This window comes from Schistocerca piceifrons, chromosome 8, assembly GCF_021461385.2.
Source record: "Schistocerca piceifrons isolate TAMUIC-IGC-003096 chromosome 8, iqSchPice1.1, whole genome shotgun sequence".
In the NCBI taxonomy this organism is placed as follows: Eukaryota; Metazoa; Arthropoda; class Insecta; order Orthoptera; family Acrididae; genus Schistocerca; species Schistocerca piceifrons.
The window spans coordinates 61,736,152-61,759,835 of NC_060145.1; the positions used below are offsets into that span (position 1 = coordinate 61,736,152).

General features: G+C 41.2%; 1 protein-coding gene across 6 annotated transcripts in view; it reads left to right on the forward strand.

Moving 5' to 3' along the window:
• LOC124711622 (zinc finger protein swm) overlaps positions 1 to 23,684 on the forward strand; it is a 258,270-nt gene that overhangs the window by 90,944 nt on the left and 143,642 nt on the right. For all 6 annotated transcript variants that reach the window (XM_047241789.1, XM_047241792.1, XM_047241793.1 and 3 more), the window contains exon 7: positions 1,442 to 1,693. In XM_047241789.1, the coding sequence (XP_047097745.1) occupies positions 1,442 to 1,693 (252 nt within the window). The remainder of the gene's footprint in view (positions 1 to 1,441; positions 1,694 to 23,684) is intronic.

Below are 23,684 nucleotides of genomic sequence, written 5' to 3' on the forward strand. Positions count from 1 at the left end.
AGGGAGCATGTAGAATGGGTGCGGGCAGCGGGCAGTGTTGGGGGTGGGGAGGGAGGGAGGGAGAGAGAGAGAGAGAGAGAGAGAGAGAGAGAGAGAGAGAGAGAGAGAGAGAGAGAGAGGTTCTCCGATGGGCTTAAAAATTTCAGGAGAGACTGGAGATCTTGCTGGATTTATGGAGACTGCCAACCAGCTGCCAAGTAGAATGAATGGCCACTGCGAAACTGTGGCCAAGAGGAAAGTGGACCACCCTGTGGCACAACATGCAGCTGAACATAACACGCTTAATTTCAGTGGTTGCTTCACAACCCGGGCCATCTGGGTCCTCCCTTACACCACCAGATTTTTCTGAACTGCGCAGATGGGAATTATCCTTGTGATGCATTCTCTGCTCCCAAAATTATCCCAGCCTCAGCTTATGGTAACGTACTGTCCTCACACCCAACACGCAACAGATTCTGCCCACCTTTGACTTATCGCCTCCTCCCAATTCATGTCCCCACACCCTCTTTGTGAGCCACTATCTGGCAATGCACCCATTAGTCCTGTGTGCAACTCAATGTGTATTCTTTATGGTGAATAGCAATTTATCCTTTCCATAACATTGTAAATATTTATTACATACATTTCATCTAATCAGATATATTGCTTCTAGAAATCAGCCTTTTCTAGCCCTGCTCATAATACTTTCAGCAATCACTGGATATGTGCTGCACCATATTCACATCAAACCAATACTGTGGATTAAATTACCCAAACCTCTCATAGAAAATTCTTATAAAACCAACCATATTACTTATCATCTCCAATAAAAATTATAAAAAAATAGAGATTCATCTAGGAGTAGTACGTAAGAGCCTACAAAAGTCGTAGAGCTATACTGGGATATATCACCCTGTGTAATGGTTACCCAGAACACTTTCAGCATTCATAAACTGCCACTGAACTATGGGGGGCTATATGTTTTAAACATTGTATTCTCAATAGTTATCTCATTTGCTGTACACGATTTGGAGCATCATTCACAGGCACATCAAATGTTTCTCTAATCTATTTTACTTCTTACTTTTAAACATTATTTTGCAAAACATTTGACCTTCTTTCTTGTTCTCCTTCCCCCTCCTTCAATTCTTTTTTTAAAATTTTACCCTGCCAGATTTATTTAGCACTTTTCTTTTGTTGTTACCATTTCCTAAAATTTTAAAAACCATAAGCTTAAAATTACAAACATAAATAATGACTCTATGATACAAGCCTTCAGGATCTGCATTTTAATGTAATGCCAATAGCAACAAGTAGAAAATAGTTATCTTAACAGCATCTCTGCTTCTGACTTGCATTCAGCCAGTTCTTCTTCAAATTTAATAGTTTAGGTAAAAGATATTATTGTCTACTTTTGCCCAGTGACAGTGGTATTATATTTCTGTGCCTTGTATACTTCCAGAAAAAGGGTACTGTATGCGTGGGGATCTGTGCCCTTATGACCACGGTAATGATCCAGTGGTTCTGGAAGATGTGGCATTGTCGAGAGTCCTGGCGTTTGGGCCCGGAGCTGGGACACACACACTCCCACCCACGGGCACTACGCCTGCTGCGCCGGAGCATGTCGCACCTGCACCCGTCACCACACTGGAGACGCATCCTCCACCATCTCACAACCTACGGCCTCCCACCGCAGTGCGACCTACGCACATGGGTGAGTCGAGTGAGCCACATTCTGTTATTGGTTTTGTGTTAATGTTGTGAAATTGCACTGTAAATGGTGTTTGCTGCATAGTGATTTGTAGAATTTACCTTGTGCAATTTAGCCATGTGAATTTTGTGACTACACTGTGTTTTGTTTTGGAGCTAGAAAGGGAGAATTACTTGGATGCTTTGTGAAGGAGAAAAATAGGACAGTAACCTTAACCTCGAACTTTTGTCGTGCGCAGAGAAGGAATATGATTGTATATGGAGCTGAAACATCCTGGGAATATTAAAGACGGTTAAGAAATAATTTCAGTGTATAGATGTTTCACTCTCAAAGAGTCTGGACAGCTGTAGCTGTACAACTACAGTGGTAACAAGAGATGTTCTGTTACTGTAGCAGGGTGCTGGTAAGAAGGCAGACAGTGGGATGATGTACAGTACCAAGAGAGAGTTTACGACATGACGCTCCAGCCAATAGCATCACTCTGCCATTTCAGTCCGTATCATGCATTGCTGAGTGTACTTTGAACATGTAGTGGTGATTTCTTCTCCAGGGTGTGTGTTTATGAGTATATTATTTGCAAAGTGTTTGTTATGGCTGATGGATCAGAAAAGTGCCAAGTGTTACACAAACAAGCAAGAGCTTTGGTGTTCCAAGTGTATAACTTCTTCAGATGAGAGTCTGAAACTGATGACTTGTTGCCATGTGGCGTTCGCCCCAACCTTGCCAACAGCCAGGCGGGAATGGCTGAAGTATGTGGTGTGTGACTGAGAACTGTGCAGTATATCTCTAGCAGAGTGAACACACCTGTCAAAGCCAGAGGGTGAGCATCTTTTATGTCACCAGGGAAGTGATGCGATCATAAGAAAGAAATAGGCGATCTGGACTTTTTCTCTAATAGTGTTTTATATTTGATGGGCGAATACTCAACTGTAGATGGTTTAGTTTCGCAGATGAAAGAGAACTTGGATTCTAATGACAATTAATAAACATTCATCTACATCTACATTTATACTCCGCAAGCCACCCAACGGTGTGTGGCGGAGGGCACTTTACGTGCCACTGTCATTACCTCCCTTTTCTGTTCCAGTCGCATATGGTTTGCGGGAAGAACGACTGTCTGAAAGCCTCCGTGCGCGCTCGAATCTCTCTAATTTTACATTCGTGATCTCCTCGGGAGGTATAAGTAGGGGGAAGCAATATATTCGATACCTCATCCAGAAACGCACCCTCTCGAAACCTGGCGAGCAAGCTACACTGCGATGCAGAGCGCCTCTCTTGCAGAGTCTGCCACTTGAGTTTGCTAAACACCTCCGTAACGCTATCACGGTTACCAAATAACCCTGTGACGAAACGCGCCGCTCTTCTTTGGATCTTCTCTATCTCTTCCGTCAACCCGATCTGCTACGGATCCCACACTGATGAGCAGTTTTGTAAGCAACCTCCTTTGTTGATGGACTACATTTTCTAAGGACTCTCCCAATTAATCTCAACCTGGTACCCGCCTTACCAACAATTAATTTTATATGATCATTCCACTTCAAATCGTTCCGCACGCATACTCCCAGATATTTTACAGAAGTAACTACTACCAGTGTTTGTTCCGCTATGTAATCATACAGTAAAGGATCCTTCTTTCTATGACATTGCTAAGAATATTAATGGAGACAGACTTTTGATATCATAAGATGTACTGTACAGTGGGGGCCATTACTGGACGGATTTATTAGTATAAAAATTTGATTTTTATTTTTCACTTGATGTTTGTCAGTGCCTTCTGCCTGGCATCTAGTTGCAGCGTCTCAGTCATGTTGCCCAGAACCAGACATAACCACTTTGAAACTCAGCAGCTAAATTCATGTGTTGCTGACTAATGCTACCGAACTACGTGTCTTCGATTTTGCCAACTCATAGGGAGGCTTGGAGCTGGTCAAGTGGTGGTGGGACCATGGCCAACCACTGGGAGTGGACGCACCGTCCGTTCTCTTCTGCTGGCAGCTTCCGACCCAACCAAAAATTCTCCTGTCCTGGTCTCTTGGGCAGCAGCGCATTCAGTTTCGACGGCTTCTCTAGGCCTGCCTTTCCTTTTTACGGCATTTAAAATATGTGTGATTTTTCACCTCAACGGGTGCCTACTGCTTTCCCCTCATGGCCAATCCTGACACATTAACAGTACAATGGTAGAACATTCCTTACAGAGAGAAGTGATTTATGGCTGTAAGGACTGTTTCTTTAAGAAGACTGCAGGAGGTTTTGAGACAGTGGGACGTATCACATCTATTATATCGACGAAATTTATGTGGACCAAAGCTACACAGGGAAAATGAGTGGTGGGCTTTTTATTTTAAAGTTCCAGTAGGTAAAGGTAGTTGCCTTATTATTGTACAACAGGGTCAGCAGACATGGGGTTTATTCCTGAAAGTAAACTTTTATTTAAGGATTCAAAGTCAAAGAGTTCTATGATTCTTTGGTGTGATGTCATACGCGCGTGACTGCGTGTGAGATTGCTCTCTAAGTTTTCATCTATTTTTAGGTTGCAGATATATATTTTAACGCTTTTTGTGATAATATTTACTATATAAGTGACTTATTAGTGGTTTCTTCATTCACCTCTGCCTTTCTTGTGTTGTGACCTGATATTTGTGAGTGTTTCGTATCGAGCAACTTAACCTCTCACCCGTGTTTACATTCCGCACTGACCAGTTGCAGCTGTAGCGGCGCCATCGAAAGCTAAGTACTAATTAATTGTTTGTGTATAGTAGTTTATTTAGGAACTTTAGTAGTCTTCAACCGGTGTTCTTGGTGTTTTCCGGTGAAATAACTTCAGAAGAAATTTTTGCGAACTGCTTTCAGTTTCGTTACTGTCATTAGACGTTTGATTTTCTTTCTGTGTTAGTATTTGTTATATTCTCATTTGTTGTTGATTAATACTGTCAATAATAGTAGTTACTTTCCTTGTGGAGCAAGTTTGTGATTATTGTAGTCAGTTTCTAACATCTTCTTATTGTTGTAGCGGAACTTGGATAAAGTTGTTTTCTTGTTTCAATAACTGTAAAATTTTACCATGAGTGAGAAGTGTGGGCTTTGCCGTAGGTTCGTGAGTAGTGGATTGCGGTGTGAGACTTGTTCGAAGTATTTTCACTGGGGGGAATGCAGTGGGGAAGCCAGTGGGCATTCTGGTGAGATCCTCTCCTGGAACTGCAGGTTATGTAGCAAGAGTAAGTTGATAGAGGAGCAGGAGCGTAAGATCTGTGCTCTTCAGGTGCAGCTGAAAAACGCACAGGAGGAGCTAGATAGGATGAGGAGGGAGAAGGGGGTTGGGGAATGGGAGCTGGCTGTTGGCAAGAGATCTGCTAGGAGAAGGAGATTTTCAGATAGTTTTACTATTGGTATTTGTAATAGATTTGACCAACTGTCAGAGTCTAGTGGAGAGGAATCTCTAGTAGCTGTAGATGTAGGAAGTATGCAGCAGACCTCAGCAGTTACGGTGGCTAGGACAGTTGCAAAGTCTAAGAGAAAGAAGAAGGTTCTGCTGTTAGGTAGTTCTCATGGTAGAGGTGTAGGCCAGCAGTTGCAGGAAGTTTTGGGGAGTGAGTACCAGGTCGCCAGCATTGTGAAGCCTAATGCAGGATTGGCTCAGGTGACTTTTACATAGGGGGGTTATGTAGGGATTTTACAAAAGAGGATCAGGTAGTGATTGTGGGTGGGGCTGGTAATAGTATTGATAGGGATGGGGAGTATGACATAGATGGTGACCTGGAAACACTGGCAACACGAATGTGCATTTCACGGAACTGTTTCAGCGTCACGATCGGCCTCATCTTAATACAGCCATCAGGCGTAATAACATGAGACTTGGGGGTGCGCTAATGACAGAAGGCATGAGTCACATTTCAGTGATGTCGGTGGAGTCTATCAGCAGGACGGGTTTTACTAGACATGGCCTGCACCTCAACAGGTGTGGAAAGGGGAGGTTGGCAAAGCTTATAGGTGGCAGCATAGGTGGGGGTGGTGGGATCACTCATGGGAAAATTCCGGTAGTTGTGGGTGTTAGAGCTGTACCTTTTTTAGATTGAAGTCAGCTGACAGATATTCCTGCTTAAGGGAAGTCTCTCTAACAAAGAAACCACTTTCGACAAAGCTTAGGTATCCGATTAATGAGGGAATTGGTATATTTCATCAGAACATACAAGGCATTAGAGATAAAGTTAGTGAACTACGTATAGATGTTGACTCTGAAATTATTGGTATATCTGAACACTTCTTAAATAAGGAGATAATTCAGAGGCTTCCTGTACCAGGATACAGGTTGGCTGGTAGCTTTTCTAGGAGCTCTTTGCGGTGTGGGGGAGTAGCCATGTATGTGAAAAACGGTATCCCATTTGAGTCAATTGATGTTTCAAAGTACTGTACTGAAAAGGTGTTTGAATGTTGTGCAGGTGTGGTTAAATTTAGTGGAGCTAAACTTCTTACTGTTGTTATTTATAGATCCCCAGACTCTGATTTCACAACATTTTTGCTAAAGCTGGAGGAGGTTCTTGGTTCACTTTATAGGAAATACAAAAAGTTAGTTATATGTGGTGACTTCAATATAAATTGTATAAGTGATTGTGCAAGGAAAAGGATGCTGGTAGACCTCCTTAATTCATATAATCTTATGCAAACCGTATTCTTTCCAACGAGAGTGCAAGGGAACAGTAGAACAACCATAGACAATATTTTTGTTCATTCGTCATTACTAGAAGAGCATTCTGTTAGCAAAATGGTGAATGGCCTTTCAGGTCATGATGCACAAATTTTAAGTCTAAAAGATTTTTGTGCTGCAACACAGGTTAAATATAGTTACCAACTTTTAAGGAAAGCTGATCCAGTTGCTGTAGAGACTTTTGTAAACCTTATCAAGGAACAAGAGTGGCAAGATGTTTATAGTGCTGATACAGTAGACGATAAATATAATGCTTTCCTCAAGACTTTTCTCGTGCTCTTTGAAAGTTGCTTTCCGTTGGAACATTGAAAACAGGGTACTAGCACAAACAGGCAGCCTGGGTGGCTGACTAAAGGTATAAGAATGTCTTGTAGAACAAAGTGGCAATTATATCAAAACGTTAGAAACAGTCACAATCTAAATGCAGTAGCCCATTACAAACAGTATTGTAAGGTGCTTAAAAAAGTTATTAGGAAGGCAAAAAGTATGTGGTATGCAGATAGAATAGCTATGTCTCAGGATAAAATTAAAACCATATGGTCAGTCGTAAAGGAAGTGGCTGGTCTGCAGAGACAGGTCGAGGATATAGAATCAGTGCGTAGTGGGAATGTCCGTGTTACTGATAAGTCGCATATATGTACAGTATTTAATAATCACTTTCTGAATATAGCAGGTGAACGAAATAGAAACCTAGTCCCAACAGGGAATCGTATAGCGCTCGTAGAAAAATACTGACAAGAGGGAGATTGAGTTAATAATTAAATCACTAAAGACCAAGAACTCTCATGGATATGACAGGGTATCTAGCAGAATACTGAAGTATTGTTCCATGTATGTTAGCCCAGTACTAAGCCACCCTGTAACTTTTCCTTTAGGAGTGGTCGGTTTCCTGGCCGATTAACGTACTCTGTAGTGAAGCCACTTTATAAAAAGGGAGACAGGGATAATGTTGATAATTATAGACCTATTTCTATGCCATTGGTGTTTGCTAAAGTTATCAAGATGGTTGTATATACAAGGTTACTGCAGCATTTAAATTCACATAATTTGCTGTCAAATGTACAGTTTGGTTTTAGAAATGGCTTAACAACTGAAAATACTATAGTCTCTTTTCTCTGTGAGGTTTTGGACGGATTAAATAAAAGGTTTGGAACATTATGTGTTTTCTTTGATTTAACAAAGGCTTTTGACTGTGTTGACCACAAAATATTACTGCAGAAGTTGGAACATTATGGAGTAAGGGGAGTAGCTTACAATTGGTTCGCCTCTTACTTTAAGAACAGAAATCAGATGGTAATTCTCCGCAATATTGAGAGTGGTAATGATGTTCAGTCCCAATGGGGTACTGTTAAATGGGGCGTTCCCCAAGGATCGGTGCTGGGGCCACTGCTGTTTCTTATTTATATAAATGATATGCCTTCTAGTATTACAGGTGATTCAAAAATATTTCTGTTTGCCGATGACACCAGCTTGGTAGTGAAGGATCTTGTGTGTAATATTGAAACATTATCAAATAATGTAGTTCATGAAATAAGTTCGTGGCTTGTGGAAAATAATTTGATGCTAAATCACAGTAAGACTCAGTTTTTACAGTTTCTAACTCACAATTCAACAAGAACTGATATTTTAATCAGACAGAATGGGCATGTTATAAGCGAGACGGAACAGTTCAAGTTCCTAGGCGTACAGATAGAAAGTAAGCTGTTGTGGAAAGCCCATGTTCAGGATCTTGTTCAGAAACTAAATGCCGCTTTATTTACCATTAGAACAGTATCTGAAATAAGTGACATTTCAACACGAAAAATAGTCTACTTCACATATTTTCATACACTTATGTCATATGGTATTGTTTTTTGGGGTAATTATTCTGATTCAAAAAGGGTATTTTTGGCTCAAAAACAGGCTGTTCGAGATATGTGTGGTGTAAGTTCGAGAACCTCTTGTCGACCCCTATTCAATAGTCTGGGAATTCTGACATTGCCCTCACAGTATATATTTTCTTTAATGTCGTTTGCTGTTAGCAATATTAGCTTATTCCCAAGAGTTAGCATCTTTCACTCAGTTAATACTAGGCAGAAATCAAATCTGCATGTGGAATGCACTTCCTTGACTCTTGTGCAGAAAGGAGTGCACTATTCTGCTGCATCCATTTTCAGTAAGCTACCACAAGAACTCAAAAATCTTAGCAGTAGCCCAAACACTTTTAAGTCTAAACTGAAGAGTTTCCTCATGGCTCACTCCTTCTATTCTGTCGAGGAGCTCCTGGAAGAGCTAAAAAATTAAGCAAATTCCAGTGTTACATTCTTGATTTTCTTTATTTAAACTAATGACGTGTCGCCTGAATATGTTTCTTATATTTCATTTTATCTGTTTCTACAATCGTGTTATAATTTCATGTATTGACTCATTCCATGACCATGGAGACTTCTCCTTAATCTGGTCCCACGGAACAATAAATAAATAAATAAACTACCACAGTGAGATGATTGCACAGTGTATGTAAACAATGGTTTTCGAAACAATTATTGCCATACATTTTCCCAAATTCAGTTATTGTGGTGGACAACGCCAGTGTCCACTCAGTGCAACTCGACAAAAGTCCCTACTACCCATATCAGAAAATCAGACATTATCCCATGGTTATCACAAACTAGAGCAGAATTGATAATGTCACCATAGAGTAACACATAGTACTTCTTTTATATTTCCTCTCGGACATATTTCAGTGTTATTACACACAGATCATGCCTAGATCCTCTTATGTAAGCTCTTATGAATAACAAATATTGCTAGGCATGTACGACCACTAGCAGCTCATTTAGCTGCCTGCATAGTGCTTACAGAAGGGAAAGCACAAACTGGCGATGTCGCGAACATTGACCCTCTTTGTCTGCACAGAATGCTTTGCTCTGCCACCTTATTACCTGCACACCATTGTAGTGGACATATTTCGACATTCCAGTATTTGTGGATCAGTTGTAGGAGGTCTTTTTTTAATTTCACATGTTGGCTAATGCACTTCCACAGTTAAAAATTTTACTCAATATTTATTCTGCATCCTGTTATTGAGTTAATTGATAGACTCCTATACAGCACAATTTAAGACAGTAGCTTTAAAGTGTAAAACATACTTCAATATTTCCTGTTCAGTTGTACTCCAAATGCATATCTTGTGGGTGCCACAGATCACACATTTGAGTGTTTTAAAATAAGCATTGGTTTGTCTTAAAAGATAATTAAAAAATCATTTTCAGAACAATTCCCATAGTGTTTGCCTTATTCCTTTTGGCTGCAGTTACATATCAACAGTTTTATGCAAACATCATGAATTCAGTGTTTACTCCTGCGGGCATTCCCAGTTCCTGCCAAAGTTGACTAATTTATGTAATTTTCGGGCTCGAAGTATTATGTTTCCCTAATATGAGAGGGCATTTTCGAAGTCAGACAAAATAGGGCTGCAAGACAAAGTGGGTTAGTTTTGGAAATAAGCACTAGTTAAAAATGGAATATTCTAGATGACAAAAATTGTAATTGTGACTAACTTTTGAAATATGAAGTTTTTGGAAAAAGAAAGATGCTCATGTAGAGGAGGAACCTAAGGTTTTTCAGATGAGATATGTTGCTACGTTCAGAGTTACTTTTTAGCTCACACCAAATTATATGTCCACATGTTTTTTCTAAGCCTATAGTCATTTACTCATAAAAATTACTACTGTGTAAACCAATTGGGACTTAAGCACAAGCAATTATACTATTGTGGTTTTCAGTCAAATAGAGGCACTTCGAACTAGTTCTTTGTAAGTAGACAGAGAATGGAAAAAATTTTGTGAATATAACGTAAATCTACACTTCCTGTTTGTTGATTTTTAATAAGATTTTGGCAGTATTAACTGGTCAGCATTGTATAAAACACTTAAGAATTGGTCATCTGTGACAAGCTAAGAAGGTTGGTCAACAATTACAGATGGAGTGAAACAGGGTGATAGTCTCTGAGCAGTCCAGTTTAACTCAGCATTGCATAATCTGATACAAAAACCAAACGAGAAGAACAGTAATGATGAAATCCTGTTGGATATGTACATATACAGATGATTTTGCAACTGTGGCAAGAGATGTAGACACCTTTAAAGAAATGTACAAAATAATGGAAATAGAAGAGCAAAAATTGGACTTAGTGTAAACGAAATCAAGACCAAATACATGTAATGACCAATTCTAAGGCTAGAAGAATACCACATGACCTGGAGGTACCTGTGGTGTCCTCCCCATAGTCTCTTACAGGGTGCCTAAAGGATGTTGCTTCTCTATGGATAGCTATACAATAATTCCAGCAAATCACATTAATGGTTTTAATTACAATAAAGCAGATTGACAATACTTAACTTTGGGTCCAAGCAATTGGCGACATGCAGATAATCGATGTCCTTCACCATGTACAATGTCCATACAATTAATTCACACTAGTTCCTATGGATCACTAATAATGGCTGTTCTAGCGTTTCTCTTCTAGTGTGTGGTTTCTAGTCCGGGTCTGCTAGTGCCTCCACTAGTGTGTGTCTAAAGTCCACCCGAGGCTGGTGGGAGCAGCGCTTATATTCTCTTTGGATAGAGGCCACGCCTGTTGTGGTGCGGTCCTAGTCAGCATACTGTTGGCTGTCGTCAACTCACAGCCTTCTGCTCTTGAGTTCTTCAGCTCCATGCCGGTGCTTGTTGTTACACTGGAAGATTCCCCCCTCCCCCAAGTGATGGACCGGCGGCAAAGGCTCCGTCTCCAATGGGTTTTCCCACAGTGTCGTGGTGAAACCCTCTGGCGGCTGATGTGGTTGCGCTGTCCTTGGGACCCATGAATCTGGGGAAAGAGACACTGAAAGATCATCGTGCACATAACAGAGGCAGAGCGGAAACATCCCCTGGAAAATGACCTGAAGGGTACGCATCCACTTCCTGATGCCATGAACCAATGGAGGAGGCGGTGACTGCTGCAGTGTGGGAGGGGCCACTTCCATCGGAAGGACAAGAGGAGGCAGAGGCGGCAAAGGCTCCGTCTCCAGTGGGTTGTCCCACAGTGTCGTGGTGACACCCTCTGGCGGCTGCTGTGGTTGCGCTGTCCTTGGGACCCATGAATCTGGGCAAAGAGACACTGAAAGATCATCGTGCACATGACAGAGGCAGAGCGGAAACATCCCCTGGAAAATGACCTGAAGGGTACGCATCCACTTCCTGATGCCATGAACCAATGGAGGAGGCGGTGACTGCTGCAGTGTGGGAGGGGCCACTTCCATCGGAAGGACAAGAGGAGGCAGAGGCGGCAAAGGCTCCGTCTCCAGTGGGTTGTCCCACAGTGTCGTGGTGACACCCTCTGGCGGCTGCTGTGGTTGCGCTGTCCTTGGGACCCATGAATCTGGGCAAAGAGACACTGAAAGATCATCGTGCACATGACAGAGGCAGAGCAGAAACATCCCCTGGAAAATGACGTGAAGGGTACGCATCCACTTCCTGATGCCATGAACCAATGGAGGAGGCGGTGACTGCTGCAGTGTGGGAGGGGCCAGCTTCATTGGAAGGACAAGAGGAGGCTCCGTCTCCATGGGGTTGTCCCACAGTGTCGTGGTGACACCTTCTGGCAGCTGCTGTGGTTGCGCTGTTCTTGGGACCCATGAATCTGGGCAAAGAGACACTGAAAGATCATCGTGCACATGATAGAGGCACAGCTGATTTTGATTTCGGCACTGCAAGTCGTCTGTGACTGAAATACAATACGTGCAAGCGCCAAGTCGACGGATGATCACGCCTCATGCCCACCGTCTGCTGCTGCTAAAAATCCTGTAAAAGACAATATCATGTGGTGCAAAGGGATACTTGCGCTCTTCTTCGGTGCTGTATGCTGAGGAGGGTGGAGCAGTGTGCAGTGGTGGCAGCCGTGAAACTGTTCCACCAGCAGTGATCCATCTCGTGAACGATAGGAGGCGAGAAACAGTTGCAATGCTTGATCCCTGGTGTGTGCAGAGCGAAGTTAGGCCAATTGCTGCTTGACGGTTCTGACAAAACGTTTCGCTTCGCCATTTGACTGTGGATGGAACAGTGCACTTGTTAGATGCTCTATACCATTGCGTTCACAGAATGTTTGAAATTCATTTGATGTGAACTGAGGGCCGTTGTCTGACACTACGACTTAGGTAAACCTCCGAGGCAAAATATAGAGTAACAACACCTGAATTGTCGTCGAGTTCATTGGCACAGAAAAACAAATAAAGAAAAGAAGGAAGGGCTGACCAAGAGCTAGATAGCTGGACTGTGTGTTGGCTGACTGTACCAGGACGGAGATCAGAGGATGGAAGAAAAAAGCAGAGTATGGATATGTATAGAGGAAACTACGCATAAGGGACTCTAGTGCCGAAGGAAAAGAAGAATCATGGGATTATGTTGTGAACAATTAAATTAAAATTCTCTGGTTGAGTAATAAAATAGTGAATTAGTGGGTTTGTCAAATGTGTGTCATTCACAAAGCGAGATAAAAAAAAAAAAAAGAAAAAGAAAAAAAAAAAAAAAGTAAGTTACTGTCAGGAATAGAATCCAGAGCGTCACACAGGAATTCCAAACTGCGTCAGGATCCACTGCAAGTACTATGACAGTTGCAGGAGGTGAGGAAACTTGGATTTCATGGTTGAGCGGCTGCTCATAAGCCACACATCATGCCGGTAAATGCCAAACGACACCTTGCTCGACGATTGAACAGTGGAAGAATGTTGTGTGGAGTGATGAATCATGGTACACAGTGTGATGATCCGATGGCCGGTTGCGGGCATGGCGAATGCCCGCGAACATCATCTGCCGGCGTGTGTAGTGCCAACAGTAAAATTCAGAGGCGGTGGTGTTATGTTGTGGTCGTGTTTTTCATGGTGGTGTGTGGGGGGGGGGGGGGGGGGCAGGCGGGCTTGCACCCATTGTTGTTTTGCATGGCACTATCACAGCACAGACCTACATCGATGTTTTAAGCACCTTCTTGCTTCCTACTGTTGAAGAGCAATTAAGGGATGGTGATTGCATCTTTCAACAAGATCGAGCACCTGTTCATAATGCACGCCCTGTGGCAGAGTGGTTACATTACAATAACATACCCGTAATGGACTGGCCTGCACAGAGTCTGACCTGCATCCTATAGAACACCTTTGGGATGTTTTGGAATGCCGACTTCATGCCAGGCCTCACCGACCGACATTGATACCTCTCCTCAGTGCAGTATTCCGTGAAGAATGAGTTGCCATTCCCCAAGGAACCTTCCAGCACCTGATTGGATGTATGCCTACGAGAGTGGAAGCTGTCATCAAGGCTAAGGGTGGGCCAACACTGTATTGAATTCCTGCATTACCGATGGAAGGTGCCATGAATTTGTAAGTCATTTTCAGCCAGGGGTCCAGATATTTTTGATCACATAGTGTAAAAACAAGTGGCTGATTGCAACTTGCTCTGCTACACCTGCTTGAATACAACTAATGGAAGAAGAGAAAGTAACAGTTTTCATAGAAACACTGCTAATGTAGCTAAAATTTTGGATGTATCTTTCTTCAGAGCTAACACCTCCGTGGCTGCACTGCCCCTGCTGAGTATATTGTGCCATGCCAACAATGCAGCTCGAGTGAGCGAGGGGAGAAAGGAGGTGGGGAGTGGGGACGTAGGATTGGGGAAAGGTGTCTGCTGGCTCAGGGGAGAGGCACAATATGATCGTGGCACTGATGAGCTTGCTCTAGCTGCACGCATGGGAGGTTTTATGCAGTGCACAATGATGTGGAAGTTTAAGTTGGAAGGGGGAGGGAGAACAAAAGAAGAGAGACCCAGCAGAGAAGAGGCTTTGAGTGCAAGACGAATGAAGTTAGTGTCAGAGCTGGAGTGGAGGTTGACGAAGGTGAGGGGCTGGTCGAGATTGAAGCCAAGAGAATTACTAGATCGAAGGATCTGTTGTGAGGACAGCTCCATCTACATGACTGAGATAGGCTTGACTTCTCACCAAGTATCTTGGGAGTCACTTTTTGAAAGTCTTCCTCAACACTTTTGCACAAGTCATCAGACATGTAGTGACATTTAGCCATGTACTAGATCGTCCATCATATTGAGTTGTCTGGTATGTGAAGGTCAAGTCTCGATGGTGGCTATTTTGAAGGTGCTACAAGTGTCACTGAACCGAGCTGGATATGTCGATCTCGAATTTTTCATCGGGTGCCTCTGAATAGCAAAGTGCACTGGAGTTCCCTCCTGCAGTAACTGCTGTTGATCCACTATTTCATAGTCCTCGAGCTGACGTATTAACTGTGTTTGCACTGCGCCCCAGTAAGAATTTCTATTCCCATTACCTTAAAAAAGATTCAAACAGGTATTGTAATGACTAACGACCAGATTACATGAATCATAAGAAACTTAAAATATGCATGCAAGTATGCATGAAAAATGCTTAAACATGCATGACAAAGTGTCGAAATATGCAAGAACAAATAATAAAAACCGTGGTGGTTATTGTGTGAATTATATCTTGAAGTCGAACCTGTCCATATCAGTTACGAGGAAGATTGCTGGCCACACGAAAAATAGGTACATTTAGAATGCTGGCATCATTTTCTGAATACTTTCTGGTAGACATTAGGAAGGGGGCATTTCTGAGATTATTTTGTAAAAATTTGCAAAATGGGGACGCATAACATGTTTCAGGAATTGTTCCTTCCTTGCTATTGTTGTCGGTAACAAGCGGATGTGATGTGAGTCGTAGTGTAGCGAAACAGTCGATATGTACAGGACCAACTTCGACATATATATCGCACGAAGAGGAACACGCTCAAAAACTCCATAAAATTTTATTTAAAAAACAACATACAATGATGAATTTTTTTGAACAGCATTATCTTTTAATTAATACTATTCGACCAAAGCATCATTTACAATTTATTTTACATTTTTCTACTATTGTCGACATAAACGACCAAGTACTGTTCCAAATGTTCGGTAGTAAGATTGTGTCTTCGATCACTGAAAACATTTTAAAAGCAGAAAAGGATTGTTCTACATCAACTGAGGTAACTGGGCAATATTTGAATTTGGGTGCTACATTGGCACTTACTGTTTCTGGTAAAAGTTCATCCATACCATCACTAAAACTATCAATTTGGCACAAGGGTTCAACACCTGGGTTATTGTTTAAAATGTTTTAAAACTTTTCTTTAAGTTTTCTTGGGAATACTTCCAGCAATCAGGAGTTCACTAGAATAATTTTATTCATTAACTGAATAGATTCCTTCAATGCCAAACCTCAAATATCAAGCTTTTTAGTACTTGCAGGTATGGTAAAAATGAATACTAATCACAGCAGTGTCTTTTTTTTATACTGGAATCATTAAAAGCTTCCTTGCACTGGCAAACTGCCAAAACCTCTGCACTATCGAAGTTTACTACCCCTCTAATGGCCTTGAACTTTTCATTGTAAAACAACGCAGCTTCGACCCACGTACCGCAACGAGTTACCACTGGTTCGGGAGGTAAAAGCTCATTTGTTAGTTTTTCTTTGCAGGTCTTGATGTGATCAGGAGCCCTTAGAAACACTTTCTTTGTGGATGAAATCTTTTTATTTACATTCAGAAACATGGAACGTACTTCTTCAGGAAGGCAATATACACCATGAGCAAAGCATGTTATATGAATCAAATTGGGATAAAACATTTAGGGGGCTTTGATCATATAAGGAGCAGCATCTGAAATATACACAAACACCCTTTCATCTGCAGAAGATTCTGGAAATATTTTTCTAATACCCTCATTCACAAATCTGGCAATCATAGAACGATTTACTTTTTCAAGTTCTTTGCAGGTTGCTAAATAGGAAAAAGAAGGCTCTTTTTCAAAGCATGAACAATTAAATTTGCAATGTGAAACTACATACGCTTATGGCCGTTACGAGCTGAAATCCAGATAATGCTGTCCTTGAGTTTATTGTGTATTTCTTCCAGAACATTTATGTAAATTGTCAGTATGTAATTTTTTCGCAATGTTGATTCATCTGGTATATTTTGATTTAAGCAATATTTGCACAGGAAACCTTTGAGAATAGGGTTTACAAGTTTGTGAAGAGGAATATTGTTTGCAATGAATACCTGACATAGATCCATGTTAAACAGATTTTTTGGTTACCTTTAGACAAATCCCTGCTACTGCAACTTACTGTCAGAAGCTGCTGTCATAGCCCTTCCTGCGATATGAAGACTTGTCTTGACATGCTGGTCTATTTGAAATTTTATTTTGCACGAAACATTTTTCTCACGAACTCGACAATATAAAACAGTTCCCGTCACATGTAAATGTTCCAGGATGGTCAGCTATCCACGAAACAATGTTCCTTTTTCGGGCGGCATGGCACACAACACTTTACACACTACATGTCGTAAACACATTCAACAGTGTTCAAGTAAATCGAAAGCTAAACAAACAATGGACATGTGAGTGAAAGCTTGCGAGGTTTAATTTAATTGTTGACAATGCGTAAGGTATGACATCAGAGGGCTATTAACCGGGGGTGTGGGCGCAGGGGCATTGACTCTTGTCTGCCTGTGCCTGTTCCTGTTCCTCTTCTGTAATGATTTCGCTGGGCAGTGGCCTCTCAGTTAGCGATTGCACGCAGTTCTAGGTCGTGGTCAGTCTGAGAGACATCAAAACTAGACCAAGCTAGAGACTGCTTGCCTAATTGTTAAAATATTGTAAACAGAGCAGAAATATGCATCGTCGCTAGTTTTAGTTAAAATATGCACTAACTGGTGAAAATGAGCCATCTATGCAAATGCATATGCAATGTTGAAATGCATACAATCCGGTCTGTAGTAACGACATTCTGCTCCATAGCGTAATGTGATGTAGGTAACTTCTCGATTCTTGCATGTAATGAAGTTTTTCCTTAAACCAGAAAACTCTGTCAAAAAATAACACACTTGGGTGAGACACAGTATTTGGAAATTTTGCAAATAATGCACAGCAGACTGCAACTGTCTGCTTCACACAGTCATCCATTAATCATTTACAAACACCTGTCATTTCATTTTCAGATATTTTTTAATGTTTTATGTGCAGTGTTGAATGTGGTACATGGTGCTGTTTTGCAAATAGTTTCCTTTGGAAGCTGCTCAGTTGGTAGAGCACTGGCAGCCTATGTTTTCTCAAGTTTTATTATGTCCACGCCAGTGCCTCTGACACTGGTTGAAACAAAAGCACTTTTCTCCCAATTAAACAGGGACACATTAGGAGGTGGGGCCTTGCTGAAGCAGTATCTAAATGCACTCTTGCAAATCGTATTCCTGTGGAATCAATCATGTCACTAAGAAATATTTAATAATACGTCGAATGCATATATAGAAAACAGTTAGCCTGTTTGTTGGCAGAACTTGTCACACTTTCCCCATACCCAACTTGCCTCTGCTGTGCCCAGAAGTTATTGCACCTGAAGTTGCCTCTTACCTCTGTCCATTCTATGCACAATGCTTCAGTTGTTCGGAGCAAATGACTGTTTTGGCTGCTCTTCTAGTGGCATATGCATGAATACATTTTTTAGTGTGAAATTTATTTATTCTGCTTTGTCTGCAGTTGTCAGTTTTGAAATCAGATTGATCCTTAAGAGATTGGATGGAAGGTTTGAGTTCGCTATTTATTGTACATATGACCAGAACTTTCTAAGGTTTTCTGATAGATCCTTTACCAGAATCTGATTGTACAAATCCTTTTAGGGCCAATGCATAGTGGAACAACTGGTCTTATTCAGAACATACAGGAAATTCGTCACCCCTCTACTTGCTCATGTAATTAATCCACCTGCAGTGATATTTCCTCAGTGCCCACCATTAAGCACACACAGCTGTGCTGACATCTGCATTCTACAGATCTTTCCTTTTGTGGATCAGAGGCACAAACTCTTCAACTAGTATTGTTTGGCAAAATGCAGATAGTCTCAGCAGTTCATCGTAACTGTGTTACTGTATCTCCATTGCTGTAGTTTCAACAGATATTGCTCAATACGTAAGATTGCTAAAGAGTGAAACTTGTATTAATGTCCCTGACACTCCTGAGTATTGGATATTTTAAATAACATTATGTATTTGAAAATCAATGATGAATCAGACTAATATTCACTGCTCTTTAACTATTATTCCACTTCAGACTATCTTCCTTTCAACATGAGCCTTCAACTGTTAACAAACCTCAGTTCAAAGATATGCTCTTCGTAATTAATTGGCTTAATGAAATTTGCAGTGAATTAGTGATGCAGGATATTCTTGCTGACAGTGAAGCAAAATGAATCTTTTTATACCAAGGATACTTTTGAAATAGTCTCAGAACACCAAGCTATTTCATTTTAAATCACAATAATCATTACACTATTATATTTCTCTTCAGTGATATTGTATTAATTGGAAATGAATGGCTTTGTATAACATGAAGTCATTGGGGCAGAAGGCAGAAAGAGACTAACTCAGTTTTTAATAAGAAGCATTTTTCTTTCAGTATCAGCAAATAATATCATATACAGATAATTAATTCAGGAAACAAGCACAGTGATGGCAATGTCTCCTTCCAGATGTGACTGTTAGTTGTATGTGTCAATGAATTCCAGCTTTCAGCATGCAGCACCCACATGAGAAAATCTCTTAATCATCGTGATTTCTCACTCGTGCACCCAGCAGTGTACATCAATAACATTATGTACCATGTAGTGTAATGTGCTTTTGAGGCAGGACATGCTGTAGTCTTGATAAATATCATTACAGTACCCCTTTTTACGGCCACACGAGTTGCCAGCAAGTGTTCGCTAATGTTTCCCCATAGTTTATTTTGTTGTGATTGTCTATCAATCCAGTTTTGCAACATTTCAAAAGTGTTAGCATTACCCTGAAGGGGCCTTCACCATCTTTTTTACCAACTTATTTTGTGAAAATTTTTCCTCGGATTTATTTAATGATGTATTTGAGCTTTATCCACAGTTCTTCTATTTTTATTGCATTTAAACTAAATGTTAATGTTTGTCCATTATTTCAATAAAAACAAATACTCTCATTGCTTTCTTGACCAACTTCTTGCATTCGCTGACACTCGTTGCTGTAATATAATGCTTCTCACTAATCCCTGAGCATTTTATGACATTCGCTAATAGATCAGGTCTTCTAGCTGGGAAGTCTAAAATGTTTCACTCTCAGGTGGATTGTTGTTCTAGTTGCTCGAGGCAGCCATTTGATGATAGGTTGGATTCTTTGCCAGATTGTTTTTTCCTACTGCCTGTAATGTCTACAGAGATTTAAAAGACACTATGGTCATATTGTCAGAAGATGGAGACGGGTCAAAGTATTGGAATATTTGACTAATGTTTCCCCATGTAGATTCCACACTGTGTTGTAATTTCCATGTTTTTCTACTTAGCTCACAACAGACTCTCTTTCCATTGTATTATGTTAGGACAACTTCTTGCTTTAAGAGAAATAAGTTATGGGACTAGCAAGGAACCATTTTTACAGTCCACATCTACGTCTGCATCTATACCCTGCAAACCACTGTGAAGTACATGGTGGAGCGTACATTCCATTGTACCAGTTATTAGGGCTTCTTTCTGTTCCATTCACGTATGGAGCATGGCAAAAATGATTGTCTGAATGCCTCTGAACAATTTCAGTTTACTATCTTGATTTGATATATCATTTTTAACGTTGTGTTTATCAGATAATGATTTTTTTTTCCTGTGATGAGCTTGGAGTTTCACCTAGCCAGAAGCATCGATGACCATTTCAGACTTACCTGTGTGGCTATTTCTCGTTTGTGGTAAACATCACACTATGTATGTAACCTCCACTCTACATCACATGTCAGCTAATCAACAGACACATAGAAATGTCCATAATCTGCAGTTTGGGCACTCCATTCAGCTCTGCGCCAGAGAACTCCAACCAGTCTTTGGTTGTGTGCCACAAATCAAGTGCCATGCGATGCTTCCCAAGTTGGGTAACTGTTGTCATCAGTCACCCTCCCCTCGCCCCTTCCCCCAGTGTCTGGGAAGACAGAGAATTGCTTGAGCTGCCTACGCACCCCTTCCAACCCAGAAAACAGTTACTCGCAAGCTTTCACCTCTACTGGTGGCCAGACAGTCACAGGTCATCAGTCAAAGGGAAAAGTGCTGCAACAATGGGGAACTGTCCTGACAGTGGTCACACAGAGGCAGTTGACATTTAGCAGTTACTGGAAATGACGAACAACAGCTTACCTGAAAGATGAAATGCGTAACTAGAGACAAATAGTTCCAAAGTAGATGTCTCTCTGCTGAGGATCTTATACTGTCATTGATGTACTAGTTGCCATTGGAAACGCTTGTTTGTTTGTCCTCATTCCGATTTCTGCTGCTTCTGTTAATATTTTTGGGCTGATGTCTGACAGAGTTTCTCCGACAGGTCGTAGCATGTTTCTTTCTCTCCAGTCAGTACTCTTGACTGTGACAGGACATTAAACTTTGACTGAACACTGTTCTGCCGTTGTGCCAAAGTTATCACCTTTCTTCAGATGCCTCAACATGACCACTATGAGTGCGAGGCCTGTGCAGTGTGAAAGAGTGGGAGGGTTGACATGTAATGGTGGTGGTGAGAATGCTTGAACATTCCTCTTATGCAAGTTACACATGAAGGATGGGTGTGATGCTAGAAGAAATAAGGGAAATTCCTGAAAAAGAGAGACTGAAGGGTGAGAGAAAATGCATATGACACAAGAGAATAATAATTTAATGATTGATGAGTGGAATTGCAGAAAAGTAATTACAAAATTGAACAATGAACAGTACAGACAGGAAGAGAATACAAGGTGTGAAAATTTGTTGCTAGAGGAGGTGGTTTAAGATTAGATGGGTGGTTTGCATATTTTATAATGAAGAGGTACTGAATGCAAGTGGGGCTGAAGGAAATTTATGGTACAACTTGACTAAAAGAAAGGATCAGTTATTGGGACACGTCCTGGAGTACCAAGAGAGACAAAGGTATAGGTTTTGTGGGTTCTGTACTGGGTGGTGACTCAGAGAGGCTTGAGGAATATAATAATTGTTGTGTGTCATGCGAAGCACAATTAGCCACAGTTGTAGCACCCTGCGGATGTGCCAACAAGAGTAGTTGTTATATGCATACAGGCTTGAGTTTAGTTTTTATTTTATGTGGACCTGTGAGGAAGTGAATTGTATCTGTATCTTACTATGTTGGCTAGTGCATACTAACTTATTGCAAGTTATTGCATACATTTTAGTGCACTCGCAGTGTGAGAACTGACTTCGGAGTATAGTAAAAACAAGTAGTAGTGTAGCAGCAGAACTTAACTTGCAACCAGTAACTACTTTGGTTGGTGATGTATTACTTGTAATGAAAGCAAAAACTGATTAAAGATGGGTGGGGACTGTGCCTGTAGTATGGACGCAGTGGGTATTCGCCACTTTCTGTGAACTGCTGGAAACTGTATTGGCTACAGTACACAGGCTCCAGGCTGCTGCCCTTGCCTGCAGTGGTGTAGGGGCAGCTGAGATGAATGCTTTGACACTACAGGAGTCTATAGTGTTGCCGAGATCCTCCATTCTGGTCAACACTCACCTGACAACAAATGACGAACAGCAGCAGGGTTGTGAAAATCAGGGTGGGAGGCAAAACCGGATACTGGCAGCATGGTTGCCCCTTGAGGTATTGCCCACTGCTGAAAGGACATCTACATGTATGTCTGAGCCAACACAGGATGCCATATCTGTTAGGCCTGGGGCTGAGCTTTGTGAAAGGTTCAAACAAGCCCAGAAGGTTTGATTGCTTGGAATAGGGAGCTCCAACGTTATGTGGGTGACAGAGCCCCTTAAGGAAATAGCGGACAGATCTAGAAAGAAAGCCAGTGCCAACTCGGTTTGTTTTCAGGGAAGGGTCATGTCATAGATGTGGAGGAGATTCTGCTTGGGTGCACCTGGCTGTAAATCATGGTACATGTTGGCACAAATGATGCCTGTCGCCTGAGTTTGTAGGCTATCCTGGTTCCTGCAAGCATATGGCTGCTGTGGTGAAGTATCAGAAGCAAGTTGGAAGCAGAGGTAGTGTTTTGCATTCCCTGAGTCAGTGACAGTATTCTGGTTTGGAGTCAAGTGGAAGGCTTAAACCAATTCTGAGATGATCCTGGATGCAGATTTCTCGGCCTCTGCTATTGGGTGGAGAATTTTAGGAACATCTTTAATAGATCAGATGTGTGCCAGAAGCAGGAAGTGGCTGCAGAAGTGTTCACATGTGAATTTTAAGATATGTTATGACTGCAGACAAGGAAGAATACTGTTCCCAATAATTCCAGAAAGTAACATACATCATGGCAGATCAGTGAAAGAAAATAGTATTATAGTACTTACAAGTATCTATGGAAAGGTTCCTGAACTAATGTACTTGTAAACGGCTACAAATGCTCGCATGGTACTAGGGACAGAAAGCTGCTCGAAACCAGAAGTTTATAGCAGTGAAGTTCTTAATTCAGATAGGAATGCAAAATTGCGTATTGTATATTGCAAAAATAGGTTGAACACCAGTGGTCTAGGTGTGTATATGGCTGTAAAAAATACACTAATATCTAGTGAGGTTAGTACAGATTTGCAATGTTAAATAATTTGGACCAAGATAAGAGTTAAAGGTGGGTGAAACAATTGTTGGGTGCTTGTTATAGACCCTCTGCCTCAGGAACAGTAGTGCTAAAACATTTGAGAGGAAACTTTGAGAATATTTTGCGTAGATTTCCTGGTCATGTTATCGTATTAGGTGAAGATTTCAGCTTAACAGCTATAAACTGGGAGATTCAAGTTATTAAGACATGTAATATGGAATAGGAATCGTGAAATTGTTCAAAATGCCTTATCCAAAAGTTACCTTCAGGAGCTAATCAGAGAATTACCATGTCAAAATGACATACTAGAGCTTCCAGTACCCAATAAGTGTGAACTTTCTGACTCTGTTAGCACAGAATAGGGAATCGATGATCATAATGCAATTACAGCACACTGAACACAGCTGTGAATAAGAATGAAAAGAAGGTAGGAAGATAGTTCTTGCTGAGCAAGAGTGACAGGAACCAGATTTCATATTACTTGAGCATTCAACATGAATTTCATCTCCAGCACTCATAATACTAAGTATAGATGGACTGTGTTCAAGAGCACTGTACAAAACACATTAGACAGGCATGTTCCAAACAGCATTATAAGGGATGGGAAGACCCACCATGGTTTAACAGCCATATTAG